General features: G+C 51.5%; 7 protein-coding genes and 1 non-coding gene across 8 annotated transcripts; 6 read left to right on the top strand and 2 right to left on the bottom strand.

Moving 5' to 3' along the window:
- Positions 1-199: 199 nt before the first annotated feature.
- On the top strand, positions 200-3,100 carry DEU56DRAFT_232112 (nucleoporin autopeptidase-domain-containing protein). Its single transcript, XM_041345197.1, has 5 exons — positions 200-310; positions 387-857; positions 908-1,039; positions 1,091-1,300; positions 1,358-3,100. Exons 2-5 carry the CDS (start codon positions 506-508, stop codon positions 2,893-2,895), a joined length of 2,232 nt encoding a protein of 743 aa, XP_041215337.1. The 5' UTR covers positions 200-310; positions 387-505; the 3' UTR covers positions 2,896-3,100.
- Positions 3,098-4,261, top strand: DEU56DRAFT_766727 (uncharacterized protein). The gene is made up of 7 exons (XM_041351104.1): positions 3,098-3,189; positions 3,240-3,472; positions 3,523-3,699; positions 3,755-3,776; positions 3,845-3,949; positions 4,010-4,039; positions 4,087-4,261. Exons 1-7 carry the CDS (start codon positions 3,175-3,177, stop codon positions 4,129-4,131), a joined length of 627 nt encoding a protein of 208 aa, XP_041215336.1. The 5' UTR covers positions 3,098-3,174; the 3' UTR covers positions 4,132-4,261.
- DEU56DRAFT_766725 (cytochrome b5-like heme/steroid binding domain-containing protein) lies at positions 4,254-5,214 on the bottom strand. The gene is made up of 6 exons (XM_041351103.1): positions 5,032-5,214; positions 4,950-4,978; positions 4,855-4,891; positions 4,699-4,796; positions 4,574-4,647; positions 4,254-4,524 (listed from the first exon to the last, which is right to left on the bottom strand). Exons 1-6 carry the CDS (start codon positions 5,108-5,110, stop codon positions 4,458-4,460), a joined length of 384 nt encoding a protein of 127 aa, XP_041215335.1. The 5' UTR covers positions 5,111-5,214; the 3' UTR covers positions 4,254-4,457.
- Positions 5,215-5,968: 754 nt separating this feature from the next.
- Positions 5,969-10,180, top strand: DEU56DRAFT_231961 (uncharacterized protein). Its single transcript, XM_041345196.1, has 4 exons — positions 5,969-6,193; positions 6,248-6,450; positions 6,502-7,436; positions 7,487-10,180. The coding sequence occupies exons 1-4, from the start codon at positions 5,994-5,996 to the stop codon at positions 9,767-9,769; spliced, it is 3,621 nt and encodes a 1,206-aa protein (XP_041215334.1). The 5' UTR covers positions 5,969-5,993; the 3' UTR covers positions 9,770-10,180.
- A 1,024-nt stretch (positions 10,181-11,204) lies between these two features.
- On the bottom strand, positions 11,205-11,283 carry DEU56DRAFT_t12. Its single transcript has one exon. It is a non-coding gene; the product is annotated as a tRNA-Arg (tRNA).
- A 39-nt stretch (positions 11,284-11,322) lies between these two features.
- Positions 11,323-13,027, top strand: DEU56DRAFT_231786 (cyclophilin-like domain-containing protein). The gene is made up of 5 exons (XM_041345195.1): positions 11,323-11,513; positions 11,566-11,949; positions 12,006-12,394; positions 12,443-12,498; positions 12,550-13,027. Exons 1-5 carry the CDS (start codon positions 11,381-11,383, stop codon positions 12,884-12,886), a joined length of 1,299 nt encoding a protein of 432 aa, XP_041215333.1. The 5' UTR covers positions 11,323-11,380; the 3' UTR covers positions 12,887-13,027.
- Positions 13,028-13,087: 60 nt separating this feature from the next.
- Positions 13,088-13,915, top strand: DEU56DRAFT_723937 (uncharacterized protein; the record flags this gene model as incomplete). The annotated part of the gene is made up of 1 exon (XM_041347797.1): positions 13,088-13,915. The coding sequence occupies one exon, from the start codon at positions 13,088-13,090 to the stop codon at positions 13,913-13,915; it is 828 nt and encodes a 275-aa protein (XP_041215332.1).
- Positions 13,916-14,489: 574 nt separating this feature from the next.
- Positions 14,490-16,657, top strand: DEU56DRAFT_750891 (Aldehyde/histidinol dehydrogenase; the record flags this gene model as incomplete). Its single annotated transcript, XM_041349553.1, has 11 exons — positions 14,490-14,546; positions 14,601-14,708; positions 14,767-15,045; positions 15,098-15,183; positions 15,231-15,316; positions 15,371-15,739; positions 15,795-15,936; positions 15,992-16,086; positions 16,124-16,224; positions 16,274-16,356; positions 16,408-16,657. 11 exons carry the CDS (start codon positions 14,490-14,492, stop codon positions 16,655-16,657), a joined length of 1,656 nt encoding a protein of 551 aa, XP_041215331.1.
- Positions 16,658-19,153: the final 2,496 nt, after the last annotated feature.

The raw sequence follows: 19,153 nt of genomic DNA, 5'->3' as shown, positions 1-19,153 counted from the left end.
CGGGACGGGGACTACGGGTTTCGGATCCACTCCCAACACTGGGGGTGCGTTTAATTCGTTCGGACAGAATAGAGCCACGACTGGCTTTGGTGCGACCTCACCAAGTAAGCACTCTTTTCTTTTTATGAAACTACTGAAAAGGAGCTTACACATGTCTTCAGCTGCTGGCAATGAGAGTACTGCGCCTGTTACAACAGGTACATCAAATCCTCCGTACAGCTCGTTCGGTGAAAAGGACCCAACATCATCACATACCCTGCAATATCAAACAATAACAGCTATGCCCGCCTATCGAGGGACGTCGCTCGAGGTGAGTGATCTTCAAATCAAGATATTATTTCCTCGCCTAAATTCGTGAAACCTCATGTAGGAGCTTCGTTCTCAAGACTATCAACAGGGACGGAAGACTGCAGGGGCATTCGGCCAGCCATCCTTTGGTGGTACAACCGCTACCCAACCAACAAATTTGTTCGGAGGCGCACCTGCGCAACCTGCCAGTACATCCATGTTCGGTGGTGGCGCCGGCACTGGGACAGGCGCGTTCGGAGCCACAGGAACAACAGGCAATCCTGGTACTGGCTTTGGATCTTTCGCACAACCCCAGCCCGCACAACCGTCGACAGCTACCGGCGCGGGATTATTTGGGTCAGCCTTTAGTCAGCCTCAACAGCAGCAGCAGCAGCAGCAGCAGCAGCAACAACAACAACAACAACAACAACCTTCAGCCTTCAGTTCGTTCGGGCAGCCGCAGCAGCCACCCGCAACTGGGACTAGCATCTTTGGTGGCGGTGGTGCATTTGCGCAGCAAAACAAGCCCGTCACCGGCTTCGGGAGTGGCGGCACCTTTGGGACAACAAGTAGGACTCTTGCCGCTACCGATCTGATACCTATTGACGTCGTATAACAGCAGGAGGCGCGTTCGGTTCTACCCCAACCTTTGGACAGCCAGCCAGCCAGCCCGCTGCAGGCACCGCAGGCATTTTTGGCCAGCCTCAACAGCAGCAGCAACCCGCAACTGGGAACACATTCAGTAGTTTTGGTATAGTACAACGTTCATATACTCAAACATTGCTAACCTTGCCATTACAAGGTCCAAACACGGCTGCCAAACCATCGATTTTCGGTCAGCCTGCTCAAAGTGGCACGACATCTACCGGCTTTGGCACATTTGGCAATCAACAGCAGCAACAGCAGCAACCTCAGACGCAACCTCAGCAGCCACAAACCGGTAGTATATTCGGCAACACGGGTGGTAGTATATTTGGCCAGCCCCAGCAGCAGCAACCTCAACAGTCTGGGTGTATGTCACATTCTTTTGTTTCCCACTAGTTCAGTTAGTGACCTTTTTCACGAGCAGTATTTGGACCCACCGCGGCCCAACCTCAAGGTGGCTTATTTGGAGGTCCGACAACTGGTGGAGGTTTATTTGGGAATGTCCAACAAAACCAGCAGCAGGCCCAACAGCCCGCTCAAGCAGGCGGGCTTTTTGGGCCCAAACCAGCCACTGGCGGGGGTCTGTTTGGAAATACATTCGGTCAGGCGGGCACGACGGGAACAGCCGGCACGCAACCCCAAACGAATATCTTCGGGCAGCCTGCAGGTCAAGCAACGGGCCAGCAATCAGCAGCTGGGACGAACGCGTTCGGTGCATCTTTGTTTGGTCCAAAACCCGCTGCACCGGGGCTTGGCACGTCGACATCAACAGGTGGCACTTCATTATTTGGAAATGGACAATCATTGTCTAGTCTAAACGCTTCCACTACTGTTCCTGGAGCACAGGGCACTCTGTACGCCTCCATTGCCGAACCTCTTTCTCAGAACCTACCAATCTTCTCGATGCTCCCTCCTGGCCCGCGTGCCGTAGACCTCGACCAGCAACCCAAAAAGAAACCCGGCTTTTTCGTCGATGTCCCTACACGCTCGCCTGTCCCGTATCTGCAGCTCGGTTATACCCCCGCTAACTCGAAGCTGCGTGGCTTTGCGACATCGACGTCGGGGAGCGCGCTTGGGTCCAGCACAAGTCCCTTCGCAACTTCACTGACGAATGGGAAGTCCAATGCGTTGGCACTTAGTCGCCTCGATGGGAAGGGTCCTGATGGATTGTTGGGGCGAAGCTCTACTCCATCTCTAGGAAGTGGTGGGCGTCAAAGCGTGAAGAAACTGATACTGGACAAGAAAGTTGAGGCTGCAGACCTCTTCAGTCAATCTGGTTCGCGTGCCAGTCCCAACAAAGTGACGTTCAGTCCTGCCCTCAGCCAGGCTGCACGCGAGAAGGAAGTTGCGAGAGAGAAAGAAGCTGCCGCCAGTGCAACATCTGCCGCTCCTCAAGTGGAGACTCCAACGCCTATTGTTCGCAAAGTTCCGGGTCGGTTCTCTGCACAGAGCACCATTAACGTGTTGGGCTCCCAACCAACTTCACCTGCAAAAGAGCCTCCAGCGCCCGCAGCATTGCAGCATGGTAGTTACTGGGTGAAACCCGCCCTACCGACCCTCATCAACCTCGGTTACGAAGACCTAGTGGCATTCAAAGACCTTGTCGTTGGGCGCGTCGGCTATGGCGAGATCCAATTCCTGGAGCCAGTGGACCTCACTAATCTTACAAGACTTGGCGCTCTCTTAGGCGAGATCGTCAAGTTCGACGATAAGGAGTGCAGCGTTTATCCGGACACTGATGATGCAGACAAGCCTACACCGGGCTCAGGGCTCAATGTTCGCGCGCGTATCGTCCTTGTCCGATGCTGGGCGACGGATAAGGCGACTCGTGAACCCATCAAGGATGAGAAAGATCCTGGTGCAGTCAAGCACCTGAAGCGGCTGAAGACGATCAAGGACACCCACTTCGAGGGCTTTGACATTCGGGAGGGAAAATGGACATTCAGTGTGGATCATTTCTGAGCGTGGCTTTCGTGTCTCATGAGGTGTTGGTTCTCCGTTGGCATACCTGTGCAGTGCAGTAGCATTCCTTTTCCATATCTCAAGTGTTCTCTACGCCAAAATTGCTGTCATTAGTTTAGGTGTAGTCAGGAATACTTTGTACGCAAGTAGATAGCTTTGAATAATAACAAACAACAGAAGCAGACGATGATGATGTCATTTTGCGCCGGACAGGAGTTGGAACGCTGTTCATTGTCACCTTGAAATCGCAAAAACTCCGGCCAAGTTGCAACTCCCATCATGTACATGTTGAAGGCAAGCACAAGTCGTACAGTGCCCGAAATTATGCTGACCGCGTTTGACAGATACCTGAAAGCGGGCTTGAGGGGGAAAACGCTGCCCTCGCCCGCGGTGCCATAGATGGCGCACTCACAGGCTCAGCAATCGTAGCACCAACATGGTACCTGTTGAATCGCAGATGGCCTGCTTTCCGTGCGTTGCCTTACACGGTAAAGACGCTGGGCGCAATCATCATCATAGCGCCCCTGGTGTCCATTAGGGCGGAGCACCGTGGGCTGGAGTTTCATCGCCGGTACCGGTGTGTTGTGCGTTTGGTTCTGAGGCATTGTCTGATTTGGGCTGTTATAGGACGGGTATTGAAAAGACGGAGCTAGAGAGGGAACGAGAGGAAGAGCGAAAGAGGTGGGCTTCGTTGAATGCGAAGGAAAAATTAGCGGAGTGGACAGCGAAGCACCAGCTCAGTGTTATCGTTGGCAGCTGGGCCCTCACTATGGGTCTTGTCGGGAACAAAGTCATGCGTGATCCGTGCGTTTTCCTTTGTGTAGTGTCGTGTGAGCTGAGTTGACCACTGAGGTGACAGCTTGATGACCATGCCGAACAAGGTATGATGAACCTTGTTGCTTCCGTGCACCGCTTGTTTTCGTGCTGAAACTTGTTGTGTCTGCATCAGATTGTTCAAGTTCGTCTCTGGGCTCAGGGGCTTACTATCGGCGTGATCATCGCAACAGCCGCTCTGACACACTCCCAGCGGGTACAGGCGGCCAACATGAGGAAGGTACGCTTTAGTGCTTCTTTCCCTGTATTTGCGTCATCGAGACTTCTAATTCTTCGTTAGTACTCTCCGGATCATACTTGGGCCTACGTGGTATGAATTTATGCTTTGCAGTTTACATGTGTTCACTTCAGTTCTAGCTGGACGAACAACGTCTTGAGAAAGAACGTGCACAAAGGGCTTAGTACTTGCCCTGTCTATGGTTTATTTGCATCCCGAAGTGTTCATCTTTTTTCTGTTGTATCGATACGCAGCCCATTATCTGCAGAGGTTCAGACATTAGCACAGTCAATCAATCGTTTCATTTTGGTCTTCTTCCAATCCGATATCAGATCCTGGCTCATCGGCAGTTGATTCACGCTAAACCTGCAACAAAATTGAAGCTCTATATCCCAAAGGAACTGTGACAGAGATAGCAACAGACGAAGCAGGTTCATGGGTAATGAACAAAAATATCATGAGGATATAAACAAGATGAACGACAAGAAGGACAGAAAGTCGATCCATGAGTTCATGCTCCATAGAAGCGCCATGCAAAGTATGCTCCCAGTAGGGTCAACGGGACAAAGTACATCAAGCTGCAGAAGAGGTCAGTTGTGAAGCGAACGCGGGTGAAAGGAAACCTACTTTGAACCCTGCTCAACGGCGCTAGAGGCTGAACCGCCAGAGCCGGACATCTTGGTGTCGCCGATTTTCAGAGCCTAAAACACTGCATTAGTCTCGCTCTAAGTTGGAATTGCGTTGCGCCTTACGCCGTCCTTCTCGAAATCTCCGACAAGGAAGGGAGGGAGGAGTTCGCGAGCCTCGTCAGAGTGGCCAACATCTTCAAAAGCCTGGCTTGCGTCTTTACCTGCAGACGGCATGTCTTTAGCCCGGAATTAGCCGCCCACTTTCACGGGATAACATACCAGCCTCGGCCAAAATCACATCGTCACCTCCTGGATGCTGAAATGAAAGACCATTGTTAGGGCGAAATTCAGTGTTAATGTCTATAGTTGCATACCTCGTCGATGAACTTGGTAACATCGTACACTGCCCAACACGTCACCACGTAGACACGATTTGAGAAGCTTCAATGTACTCACCCTCTCCGTGGATAAGAATATAAAGACTGTCCTTGGTAGAGTGTGCCTTGAGCTCTTCGTATGTGACGACCTTGGCCATTGCAAGTCCTGGTAGTTGCGAACGAGAAAGACGGTGATGACAGGGATGACTATGAAGCAGACAGGAAGTAAGTGTTGCAATGGCAATTCAAAGGTTGTATAAAAACCTATTGAGATAATTTTCTCACACGAATCGGAATAATCATGTCACGAATTTCCCATCAAATTATCTTTTAGGATGCCGATTCTGCTCCGTTTCAGGATCGTTTTTTTAGCATTAAGCTCATCCTACAATAGATAAGGGTATCACAATTTCTCAAGAAAATAAAGCGCATCACACAGAACGAGTGCGCAATCGCGGCCTTAGGTACATCGTGACACGTCGTGGAATTCGAAGAAATGTATTGCATAGAATGTATATCCGCATCAGTTTAGTACTCGAATGACCACAGTAGTAGCTACTGAACAGTAAGCTGGTCATTCAAGCGTGGACCAAGCACGCTCTAATAGCTAAATCTTCCACATCATCAGTATAGGGACGAAAGCACTGTGAGCCATGTCCCTAGGCATTGGCGAGTGGGGGATGCGCAAGAAGGAAGAGTCTATCTAAGTCCACACCATGTCACTTCAGCCAAATGGCGCAAACCACGGTCGGAATCGTCTGCAAATAAAATAGGGTGAGTTAGGGCATGGAGGGACGAGAAAGATGTTGGCAGGGACGAGCTTGTCAACGAAATCTGCCGTGGTGCTGTCGCTCAGCGCTCAGCTGGCACCTGAGACGATATAAATTTTGGATACTGGACAGCGAAGCATGTTTCATCCACAAAAAAATTTAACGTAAAACCAAATTTTCGATCTCCGATTTACTCCGCACTCGGGCCGTGCCGAGGAGTGTGGGACCCTTTCTTGACCGCTCCTTCAACGCTCCCGCAAGACGTCGTACCATGGCTTACGACGACGAGCATGCTGACATTCTCGGCGGTCCCATCTTGCAGACACCAAACACTGGTGTTTTGGGTCAATGGTCCCAGTACTCCGTTCTATTCAGGGCTAGTCTCATACTAGCACTTGGCCTATTGGTATCTCTCATCTCAGTACGCGCCTGGGACATATGGAAAAAAAATCAGGAATTGGGCTACAGAAAGTACGTCATTCTTTTCGCATTTCTTTCGTCTCTGCTCACGGCAATGTCAATCAGAGCGATGCGTCGCAAACATGGAATCCCCGACTCGGACTGTCGTCCCTTTGCTGTAGCATATGCTGCGGCTACCCGGGCGCGCGCTGAACGTGAGGCTCAGGATAGGCTTCAAGCCAATAACATCACGGAAGAGCGTCCGGCGATAAATCATCAAGTTCCGTTGCCAGACGCGCATGGATTAAGGCGAAGGGCGGCCGAACCCGGTGTGTGGAATTTTTTTCGTGATTGGTTGTCTCGATCTGATCGGTGTATAGCTGCGAAGCCACATGTAAATCAACTCCCTGCAACAAGACGTATCATTTCTGGATTTGATCACAAACCTAACGGATTCGACTTTGCACATCGGTATAACCCTCGCCTTCGGGATGGTGCTCTTCCTCTCTTGGGGGAGTCTATAACACCTGGGAAACGTTCTTCCTATCGCCGTGCTAGCAGAAAGGATCTCTTTTTCGATGTGAATGCGGCAGCGGAAGGCAAGAAACGAGCTTTTGATCATGAAGGCAATCATGAGCCTGAAACATCAAAGAAGTCTCGTGTTGATATTGATGACCTCATTGATGGCGAATTGTTCGAGGAAGAGGACGAACTACAGCCCGCTCAACGGGGATCAAAACGGACATTTGACTCGGACGAGGAAGCTGATTATATGCGCACCGACGGTCGCGACAAGCGCCCGCGGAATATGTCGCGGGCTCAGACACCTGAAGACGAGGAAATGGAAGATGTCGAGGACGATGTCGCTGAGTTGCACCCAATTCCTCGCGGGAAGAAGCGTGATCGTGCCGAGGCAGGCTCGACGTTCGGCGGTGATGATGAAGAGGAGGAGGCACTGGATGATCAAGATGACCAGTCTCACCGTCATCGTAAGCGTCGCACGGTTCGGCCAAGAAAATCAGATGCTTCTGCCCGCGGCAGGAAGCGAGATCGTGATCCTGAATCTCCAGCAAGCGAGGGCAGCATTGGAGGTTCTCATAGGCACAAAGAGCGCACCTCGAAGAAGAAGAAACGGGGCAAGAAAGCTTCTTCTGAGGCCGCCAGCGATGCCCTAGAGAGCTCGCAGGACCCTCTCTGCAAAGGTAGAAAGATTGGCGAGGAATGGGAATCAAATGATGTTCAATACAAGGTTGGGAATGAAGGCGAACGGCTTCGTCTCACTTTGGTGAAAAAGGCTCGCAGCAAATATTCAATGGTAGGTCGCGGTTTCTTTGTAACGTGTGTGTGGAACTAACCTAAACACAGCCCAGAGATTCTCAGCATCCAGATCGGCAGGCTAATATGGAGATCTACGTGGAAACTTGGCTTACAGAGGAACAATACAAGGACGCTGAGGAACGGCAGGAGCTTGTCTGGCAGGAGACGCCTAGAGCCTCGATTGAGCCTAGCACCCCCGGTGAAGCCCCTGCATCACCAACAAAGGCAGGCAAGGATTTGCTCTGGGACTCGATGAAGAACAGCCCCGTTTCTGGTCGTGCCTTCCGTCAGTCATTGACCAATGGCTCAGCCCGGGTGAATCCATTCAAACAGCCTTTGCCACAGGCTACAACTGGCCGACGTGTTGCCTCTTCGAATATCCATACTCCACCATTAATTCTCGGTGTGGTCGAGGGTCCATCTCGCCCCGGGTTCCGTGCGTTCTCAAAATGGGAGAAGCAGGATCTTGAGGCTGAGGCGATGGCAAGGATGCGTGCACGGATGCTGGAGCAGAAGAAAGCAGAAACCCCGCAATCAAAGGCCTTTGAACTTTCGACCAGCGCCACCGCGCCTGAATTGGGCCCTAAAGCTCCGGCTGTACCCATTATTACATTCACCCCACCACCCCCTGCTGCATCTACGTCTTCCGGCACTGAGACGAAGCCGGCACCATCATTATTTTTTGGTGTTACCCCCACAAGCACGGACGCCTCAAAGTCCGCTGCTCCTGCTGCGTCTACCACCCCGGCAAGTGTTACGCCCGCGGCCTCGGCTCCAGCTGCCAACAAACTTAGCCTATTCCCTACCTCGCATACTGCACAAATAGCCCCCGCAGCGTTGGCGCCCTCATTTGGCCCACCCACAACACAACCTCCTACCACCACCGCGCCTACTACAGCATCCTTACCTTCTATACCCAACTTCTTCGCCAAAGCAGCTCCACCCTCGACACCTGCACCTGCAACAACTACGCCTTCGACAGTTCCTTCATTTTCTTTTGGTCCCACGCCTGCACAGCCGCAGTTCACTGCTCCTACTCCCGCATCCACCAATCCCTTTTCTGCGCCTGCTGCATCGAGCATGGAAACCAACAAACCGACGCCATTCCCCTTCGCAAAACCCAGTACACTACCTTCCTCAGCCCCAATATCTACATCGGCACAAGTTAACCCAGCGTCGTTATTTGGGGCACCCTCAAGCACCGCTGCCCCGGCTTCTGCTCCGTCCGCACCTGCTCCCTTGAAGTTTGACTTTGGCAAAAAGCCTGCTACCACGAACCCTAAGCCTGTTGCTACATCTTCCTCTACCACAACTGCTTCTGACGCTTTCAAATCGACTGGGCCTTTATTCCCGCACTCAGCAACTACCCCTCAACCTAGTCCCTTGGGAGCGAGCGCACCACAGAAGTTCTCATTCGGTCAACCCACGTCGGCGTCCGTATTTGGTTCTGGTAGCAATGTCGCTGTTGTATCAAAACCTGCTGAGACCTCAGAAGCGCCCAAGCCCAAAGTAGCAGAGATTGAAGCACCGAAGTTTTCATTTGGTCAACCCTCCGGTAGCTCAGCTTTTGGCTTTACAGGTGCTGCATCAGCACCCAAATCAACGTTGAACTTTGGAGCACCATCAGGGACATCTACCTTTACCACAGGTGCGCCGGGTGGTGATGCGAAGAAGACGGATGCGCCATTATCAATTTTCGGCGCCGCGAATGCTACCAAGGAAGATGGAAGCAAGGTTGGCGCTCCTGCACCTGCGGCGTTCGGTGGTTCCAGCTTTGGTGCAAATGCAAACGGCATCGCGAGCAATATCTTTGAGAAGTCCAGTGCTCCACAGCCCAGTGGGGACGCAAGCGCGTCCACATCGACTCCCAAGAATGTGTTTGGCAATGCCATGTCGAGCAATTCATTTTCCACAACTCCTGCCGGATCTCCTGCTGTATTTGGCAGTGCCCAACCAAGCGCTTTTGCATTTGGCAATGGGTCAACCAAACCTGCAGATAGCCCGAAGCCGTCACCATTTGCCCCTCCGTCAAGCAATGCCACTACTATCTTTTCATTTGGGAAGAAGGAAGACAACGCAGTGCCTTCTTCGTCCGGTACCAATGCCTCTGCTGCGCCTGCGTCATCGACGCCCACGTTTGCATTCGGAACTTCCGTGTTCGGTCAACCCTCGACAGGTACTTCGAATGGACCTACGCAGCCGCAGTCGGTGTTCGGGAAGCCGTCGGCACCTACACCCAGTGCGTTTGGTTTCAGCAGTGGGACTGGTGGGACTGGAAGCAACTCATTCGTCTTCGGGGGTCAACCCGGTGGCCAAAACCAACAGCAATGATGCGTTTTCATTTTTTGTATACAGGGGGACTGCATACGTGAACCTGTACAGCACATACCTTTTTTCTGTCTTGCGTTCGTCCCAGTACATTATAGGCATTCAAGTATTGCATATCTCATCGCATGTCATCGTTTGTTTTTTGTACCATCATACGACTTAATCTGTTCAGGGCATTCAGCGCTGCCCAATTGGAGTGCCCTGCGTCCAGCAGACTTGGCTACTTTGATTCAGGATATCACAAGCAAGTCGATTCACGCCTTATGGCTGGTTCAGATAGCTGCAAAGCTCCGAATTCGGCCTCTTCTGTGACGGTTGCCTGCCTCGATATCCACCTTCCACCATCTCGGCGGGCATCGTATTTCCCGGAGTCGCTCTAATCGACCAAGTATCATTGGTCTTTGCGCTCTATTGAACATACAAGTCCGCAAGTTTCATGTCTGCAATGCGCACAATATTGAGATGCCTGTCTCCAAGATCAATTAACGGGATTTTCTTCGTAAAACAAGACATAGGATCACAATAGAAAGGATGGATTGCCGCTCCTTCGACAGTACGAGCTCGTGCACAAAATCGCGCCCTTAAGCGTTGTCTTGGTCAAGCATAGAAACCAAATTATCAACCATTTCCTGCGGGAAAAATAAACTGGTTTATGGTGTGGTTCTGCACGGAGCATCCTGACCTCAGCGGTACGGGTGTAGCCACTGGCTTGACAGATGGGGAACCTCATTGTAAACATGTATCGCAGGGGTTCCGCGGTAACGCGAAGACAGGAACGGAGCAAATGTACTCCGAACATACAGGAAAGCAGCGTCCGGAGCCATCCTATGTTGGGGATCGTCGACGTTCAATGCGACCGGTGGAGCTAGTGAAAAGTGGTGAGGAGGTTGGGTATTCAAGCATGAATTGGCGAGGGAAATTTTGACTGGAGTCAGTTCCTAGACGCCGACCTTGACCAGAGATTGCAGAGTATCGGCGACCGAAATCTCGCAAAATGCAAATAGTGCTGGTCAGTCTAGAAAAGGCCGGGCATGATGCATGATCACCAACAATGAGCAGCTGAGTCCTGACTGTGACTCGGCACACCCAGTCAACCACATCGAGTTCAAACTTCAGCGCCATTAATGAGTCGTTGTCATAGCTTTTTGGAACTTCCTGTCATGTCGAACGACTCCTGAGCGACAGAGTAGGAATACGAGGACACGAGGCACCTGGTAAATGGCAAATGCGATTTCATCGTGCGCGTCGCGTGAACCGATATCTAGAGATGAAGATTCCAGAGTCGAACAAAAATGAATTTATATGTACTCCCCATGGAACGAATCTGAGCCAAGTCTGAGCATGGCAATTGTTGCAAGCTTGTTGGTCTGTCAGGTAAATTAGGCTATTGTCAAAGGATGTGCACTATATCGGAACCTGGGTGTGGCAGCAAAAAGCATGACCACCGCAGGGGTCGAACCTGCAATCTCCTGATCACGTAATCGTAGTCAGACGCGATGCCATTTCGCCAGGCGGCCGTTGAAACAAGTGAATGTGCATGTACTTTGTACCGAACACGCGACAAGATTACCCATTATCGGTACAACAGTTAGAACTACCGGACCTCCACCATCCATGTCCGTTCTGTTCGAAACTTCTCTAGGCGACCTCGTCATCGACCTTGAGGTGGAGCAGTGTCCGAAAACATGCGAAAACTTTTTGAAACTTTGTAAGGTGTACTACTATAATTTGAATGCATTCTTCAATGGTGCGTAATTCTCCATTTCATTGGTACCTTTGCCTTAAATAACAATATGCAGTTTCCAAGGATTTTCTGGCCCAGGCTGGTGACCCCACTGCCACGGGAACGGGTGGAGAATCCATATGGTCCTACGTTGCCTCACAGGAGGAGAAGAGCTCCACAGGCCGGTATTTCGCTCCAGAAATCGTGCCAAAGTTGAAGCACACCCACAAAGGCACAGTGTCCATGGCTGTCGCACCCTCTATGAACGGCGAGAAAGGCGGTTGTGGCAGTCAATTCTTTATCACACTTGGAGACAACATAGACTATCTTGACGGGAAACATGCTGTTTTTGGTCACGTCGTAGAAGGATTGGAAACGCTGGACAAGCTGAATGACGTTTTCACGGATCAAGATGGGAGACCATTCAAGGATGTGCGGATAAGACACGTCGTAATTCTCGGTACGTTGGCTCCTGCTCGGACCGTGATGTTTTCATGTGCTGATTGATATTCATAGATGACCCGTTCCCTGATCCGCCTAGCCTAATACAACCTCCATCATCTCCTACTCGTCCCCCAGATAATTCTACTAGGATTGCTGAAGATGAAGACCCGCTTGCCACACTTCCGGATGAGGAAGAGGAGCGTATACGTCGCGAAAAGGCAGCAGCAGCCTCTGCCCTAACACTTGAAATGGTTGGTGATCTGCCTTTTGCCAACGTCCGGCCCCCAGAAAACGTCCTTTTCGTGTGCAAACTCAACCCTGTCACACGAGACGAAGACTTGGAACTCATTTTCTCGAGATTCGGCACCATTATGAGTTGCCAAGTCATTAGGGACAAGAAAACGGGCGACTCATTGCAGTACGCCTTCATAGAATTTGATAAACGAGACGATGCAGAACAGGTTAGCGCACAGCTCTGCATAGTGAGACATGACTGAAGGATCTGTCAGGCTTATTTTAAGATGCAAAATGTATTAGTGGATGATCGACGCATTTGGGTTGATTTGTACGTGCGAAACAAATTCATTGACACATTGTCTTACCTCATTCTACGCAGCTCGCAGTCTGTGGCACGGCTCAACACTTCCTGGTCCAATAACCCCAAAATTGGACTGCATAGCAAAGAAAGGGGTGGGTTTGGTGGTCGTGAAGACTTGGAGGCAACTAGGCGATACCGGGCGGCTGGAAGAAGTGAAGGCAGAGATAGTTATGGAATGGTGTTCGAAGTCCCAGATGACAGAAGAACATCATCGCATCGGAGCAGACATGATCGAGATAGGGAAGACACCCGGGACAGGCGCAGGCGCTCTGTCTCTCCTGTGCCGCGCAACAGGTCTAGAGACCGGCGCCGCAGCAGAGATAGACATTCCCAGGATCGTCGGACTCGCCACTAGTGGCGGATCTGAAACCGACCAACGTGCCTGTATGTGTTCACTCAATATCGTGCTTTTGTGTGCCAAAATGATGTGCCCCTATGAGGCAGCCCGCCAGTCTGAACTGTAATCTCCACCATTGCTGTGCAGCGGGCCAACTTATAAGCCTACATTTGCTCAATGATGACTGTGACTCTCTATCTTTCTTTTGACTTTCCCTTGATGACGCACTCACACAATGACTTTTACGCTCCCGGCTCTGATATGCTCCTGCTTTCGAGTGACGATGTCAAATTCTGCGTTCACCGTTGTATACTAGCGGCCGCTTCTCCATTCTTTGAACATATGTTTGCATTGCCACAGCCCCCTGACGATCCAGCAAATGAGGAACGTCGCCCTGTGATCCCCGTGTCGGAGCCTGGCTCAACTGTACAGACGCTTCTGCGTTTCGTGTACCCCGTACCCCATCCCACGATTTCGTCCCTTGACGAGCTGAGCACTATTCTCGGAGTCGCAGTCAAATACGACTTCCTCGGCGTCATTTCCTCTCTTCGCAAGCAGCTTATCTCCTCCGTGTGTTTGAGAGAAGATCCTGTGCGAGTGTTTGCCATCGCGAGCCGATACGACTTTGAGTATGAAGCTCAGGTTGCGTCACGACACACGCTCTCCATCAATATCCTTGAATGTCCATTGTCGGATGACCTTCGCTTCATCACAGCCCACTCTTACCACCGCCTCCTCGTCTTGCACAAGACACGCTCAAAGGATGCCCAAGCGCTCCTCAAGATTCCAGAAGACGTGAAGTGCTTGCAGTGCTCAGGGCCGTATTACGGGGCGTTTGTACCGCCAAAGTGGTGGAAGGAGTTTGAAAGAATGGCAAGAGCAGAACTGGAGACACGACCAACCACAGATGTTATCTTCGACATGCCATTCCTTGCACGGACCGCCGAGGCGTCAGGATGCGCGCGATGTGCAAGTAGCATTCTGGACTCGCATCAGTTCTTGTCGGATCTGAAACGACAGATCGACGAGCTTCCTTCTACCATATGATCGTTCTCCATGACTATCACGATCGATGTTACCCTTATCATATCACCTAGGACTTCTCGGGGACGTTCTTGACATGCGCCAATCTACGATAATATCCTTATTTTACTGCAGCAGCATTGACTTGCCACCACTCTTTTCTTGAACTTGTTTCCCAGTACCACTACAGCATAACGATACACACTTAGAATCCTTGCCAGGTGCCATATCATGATTACTTACTGTACTTTGTTGAACTTGTATTAATAGCTGTATATGCTGGCCATGGTATATCATATCGCCATCAAACGGTCATCAAATCTCGGCTGATAATATTAAGTTGATCAGTCCCCGACGGAAGGTGTAAGTAATCTCCACCAATCATGAGAAATCTGAACTCGGGGCAGGGCATCGGGATTCGAGGCTTTGACAGCGAGCACTTGGAACAGCTTGGAACTCACATGAACAGCTGACACCGGCGGTTGGCCAGCCGTAATATTGTGGGGAAATGCCGTAATCATCTGCTCGGCCTAAAATTAAAAATGCTGAGCTCGCCCGGATCTACCTATCTCAAGCTCTCAACCACTCTGTCTACAAGATGTCCACACCACAGCTGGCCGCATTCAAGGTACCTGCAGTCGAAAATGAACCTATGGTGAGTCTATGCGAGTCACTCTTTCGGAGGCTGAGCGCTGAACCATGTCGGCAGCGAAGCTATGCTGCAGGAACCGCAGAGCGTAAGGGTCTCGAAGCTGCCCTTGCTCAGATGCAACAGGAACTTCCATTCGAAGTTCCCTGTATCGTGAATGGCAAACCGGTTTGTACAGCATGCCACAGGTCAATTCATCAATGACTTAGATTTCCGGGGATCTTAGATTAGAACAGGTAATCTTGCAAAGCAACCTATACCCTCCGATCACGCCCGTCATCTCTGCACATATCACGAAGCAGATGAATCCACTGTGGCCAGCGCGATTGATGGTGCTCTCTCCGCCAAGGCTGAGTGGGAGGCCATGCCTTGGAATGACCGTGCTGCTATCTTCCTGCGTGCTGCAGAGCTTGTTAGCGGCAAGTACCGATACAAATTGGTGGCAGCTACTATGCTTGGTCAAGGGAAGAATGCGTGGCAGGCTGAGATTGATGCTGCCGCAGAGGTGTGTAAGATGTGGTTATCTCGGTGACAGTTGATTGACGCAACTTTCGTAGCTCTCGGACTTCTTCCGTTTCGGCGTCAAATATGTCGAGGAGCTCTACGCACAGCAGCCTCCTAAGAATTCAGCAGGATCATGGAAGTAAGTCCGGTATCCATTCTATGAAGATACTTCTAATGCTTGGATAGCCGCGTCGAGTATCGCGCGCTGGAAGGATTTGTTCTCGCAGTTTCGCCATTCAACTTCACAGCAATTGGCGGCAACCTTCCAGGTGGTACGAGCGACTATTCTATCATTATTTTTGCATTCTGAGCGAGTCATCACTTAGCTCCCGCACTCGTCGGTAATACAGTTGTCTGGAAACCTTCACCAGCAGCCACATATTCCAACTACCTGGTCTACCAGATTCTTGCGGAGGCCGGTGTCCCACCAGGCGTCATCCAGTTTGTTCCCGGGCCACCTGCAGAAGTCGTTGCGCAGGCGATATCGCACCCCAGCTTTACAGCACTCCATTTCACAGGCAGCACCTTTGTATTCAAGAAGCTATGGAAAGACATTGCCGCAAACCTAGACAAGTACAGAGGGTATCCAAGAATTGTCGGTGAGACAGGAGGGAAGAACTTCCATGTCATCCACAAATCAGCAGAGATCCGAAATGCAGCTTTGCAGACCATTCGGGGCGGTTTTGAGTATCAAGGTGCGCACATTATGTGTATGGGTGGCACGCGCAAGATTAATGAACGTGCGTGCAGGACAAAAATGTTCTGCATTGTCGCGGCTATATGTTTCCTCTTCGCTCTGGTCATCTGGATTCAAAGATCTGCTCCTGTCCGAGGTTGCCAAGATCAAAGTTGGGCCACCATCAGACTTCAGCAACTTCATGGGACCCGTGATGTGCGTTCCCTTTCTATCCACCAGGCTGTGCACCGGTTACTGAACAATATCGCAGAGGTCGTCCGGCTTATGACAAAATAATGGGCTTCATCCAGAAAGCCAAGGATGCTGGAGGGGAAGTTCTTATCGGGGGCGTCGGTAAAGCTCATAGTGTGACCCACTCGCGACGTTTCTGATGATTCTATAGGTGATGACTCGAAGGGCTACTTCGTACAGCCTACCATCATTCTGACCAAAGATCCTGGATCAATCACGATGAAAGAAGAAATCTTTGGTCCTGTCATCACTGTAATGGTTGTGTTAAGCAAATCGAGCAGATAGGCTAACAAATTTTCAGGTCTACGTGTACGACGACGCGGATTATGAGAAGACTCTAGAACTCATCGACAACACATCGCCTTATGCCCTGACTGGTTCTATGTAAGTCGCAAGGTCTCTACGACATGCGTTAACTGACAGCTTCTTTACCAGCTTTGCCGCGGACCGCAAAGCCCTTCTGACTGCCACAAACAAACTGCGCAACGCTGCTGGCAACGTCTATTACAACGAGAAATGCACTGGGGCGGTGGTGGGTCAACAACCGTTTGGAGGAGCACGAGCAAGTGGCACGAACGACAAAGCTGGGAGCATCAGCATCTTCTACCGGTTCGTTTCTGCAAGAAGCATGAAGGAGAACTTCGTGGGCCTGGAGGACTTCCAATACCCGTCGAACTTGATTTGAGACAAGCGGTATAAGAATAGCGAGGAGGTCAGCGTTGTATCAATAATTTTAAAGAAATCGTGTTGCTTGTATTCAATGAGAAATGTTGTTCAGGACGAATCTGTAAGGATCTGAGAACGGGAGAGCACTAGCAACCCATCGCCATCTCGCGTCATCGCATCGTCAGTACTCTAAGGTGAGCTTGTGCCTCACTGTTCACTCTGCAACCGCGGCAATAGCAGATATGTGACCACTCCGCTCTTTGCTTGAACTCTGGTGGAGACTTGGGGTGAATCCAGGCCGGGCGACAACACTGTGCAGCACCCCAGACCTAGGTCCTTGAGTAACAGACGTTTTTGGTTGCACGTTCACGATCCCTGCTGTCGGGGACTCGAGTCAGAGGTGAGTACGAGTCAATCAGTACCCGTGCATGTGATGCTGAATATTTCATTGAGAGATGATGCCTATCACGAAAGAAGGTCAAGCCACCTCGGCACGTCACCTGGAGTGTGTAAGAGCGACCAGCATGGAACCACGTCTCCCATAGAATTGCTTGTTCCATAGTCCTCAGTGTGCGCTTTGACGAGTCAGTAGTAGCATTCAATGGCGTCACACATAGTCTGGTTTTCGGCGGGTCATATCACTGGAACAACTAAGCTCGATACCAGGTGTAGAATTGACATGGAACCAAACTGCAAACTCGACATTGCTACAATTTAATCATCGTGAAGGAGGGCTAGAAGCATGATTTAGCAACTACGAGGGACAGTAAAGGCTCAGAACTCACGCGTCTCGGCAATTCGACCAGTGTTGTCCATGGGCCATGCGACTCAAATCTATCTCTTGTCCATTGGCTATCACCAGTACAGTCCCAGGGGTATGGGCTATGAATGGGTGTTCTCGAGAAGCGGGCGGAACCCAGAAAAGCAGTCGACCATAGGGTCCTGCCATCCAGCCATCATCTCCCAGAGAGACAGAGTTTGAATTGGAATATGATTCAGAATGATGATGAGAGGGGTTCTTGAGTAGCTCGGCAAAGTTTCGCAGTGCATGTTCCAAGCTGGATGCAAAGCAAATGGCGGGATTGCCCCAATTATTAGTTGATATGATAGTCTCCTGTGCGCAAGGTGTGATGCGATGTCTATCCAAAGAGAATGCGGAGGAGTTGGTCTCAGTGTACTCCTGGAATGGCTGCCCTGCCACTGCATCCCACAGCCGGACAGTGTGATCCTCCGAACCAGACACGATGCGAGTGCCATCGGGGGAGAACGAGCCTGACCTAACCAAATCAGTGTGCCCTCGCAAGGGCTCGCCCAATGGCTGCCCCGTCGCTGCATCCCACAGCCGGACAGTGCGATCTGAAGAACAAGACACGACGCGAGTGCCATCGGGGGAGAACGAGACTGACCAAACCGAATGAGTGTGCCCTCGCAAGGGCTCACCCAATGGCTGCCCCTGTTGCTGCATCCCACAGCTGGACAGTGTGATCCTCCGAACCAGACACGATGCGAGTGCCATTGGGGGAGAACGAGACTGAATAAACTGAATCAGTGTGCCCTTGCAAGAGCACACCCAATGGATGTCCCGTCGCTGCATCCCACAGCCGGACAGTGCGATCCGAAGAACCAGACACAATGCGAGTGCCATCGGGGGAGAATGAGACTGAATAAACCGAACCAGTGTGCCCTCGCAAGGGCTCGCCCAATGGCTGCCCCGTCGCTGCATCCCACAGCCGGACAGTGTGATCCCAAGAACCAGACACGATGCGAGTGCCATCGGGGGAGAATGAGACTGAATAAACCGAACCAGTGTGCCCTCGCAAGGGCTCGCCCAATGGCTGCCCCGTCGCTGCATCCCACAGCCGGACAGTGCGATCCTGTGAACCAGACACGACACGAGTGCCATCGGGGGAGAATGAGACTAAATAAACTGAATGAGTGTGCCCTCGCAAGGGCCTGCCCCATGGCTGCCCCGTCGCTGCATCCCACAGCCGGACAGTGTGATCCGCAGAACCAGACACGATGTGAGTGCCATCGGGCGAGAATGAGACTGAATAAACCGAACCAGTGTGCCCTCCCAAGGGCTTGCGCAATGGCTGCCCCGTCGCTGCATCCCACAGCCGGACAGTGAGATCCTGTGAACCAGACACGATGCGAGTGCCATTGGGGGAGAACGAGACTGACGAAACCAAACGAGTGTGCCCTCGCAAGGGCTCGCCCAGTGGCTGCCCCGTCGCTGCATCCCACAGCCGGACAGTGTGATCCTGTGAACCAGACATGATGCGAGTGCCATCGGGGGAGATCGAGACTGAGAAAACCCAATCAGTGTGCCCTCGCAAGGGCTCTCCCAATGGCTGCCCCGTCGCTGCATCCCACAGCCGGACAGTGTGATCCTGTGAACCAGACACGACGCGAGTGCCATCGGGGGAGAATGAGGCTGAATAAACCGAACCAGTGTGCCCTCGCAGGGGCTCACCCAATGGCTGCCCCGTCGCTGCATCCCACAGGCAGACAGTGT

The sequence above is a fragment of the Suillus clintonianus genome (assembly GCF_016758775.1).
Source record: "Suillus clintonianus strain FC179 chromosome Unknown DEU56scaffold_2, whole genome shotgun sequence".
Classification (NCBI taxonomy): Eukaryota; Fungi; Basidiomycota; class Agaricomycetes; order Boletales; family Suillaceae; genus Suillus; species Suillus clintonianus.
The sequence above is the reverse complement of the archived record's forward strand: the minus strand, read 5'-3'. Positions and strand labels throughout refer to the sequence as shown.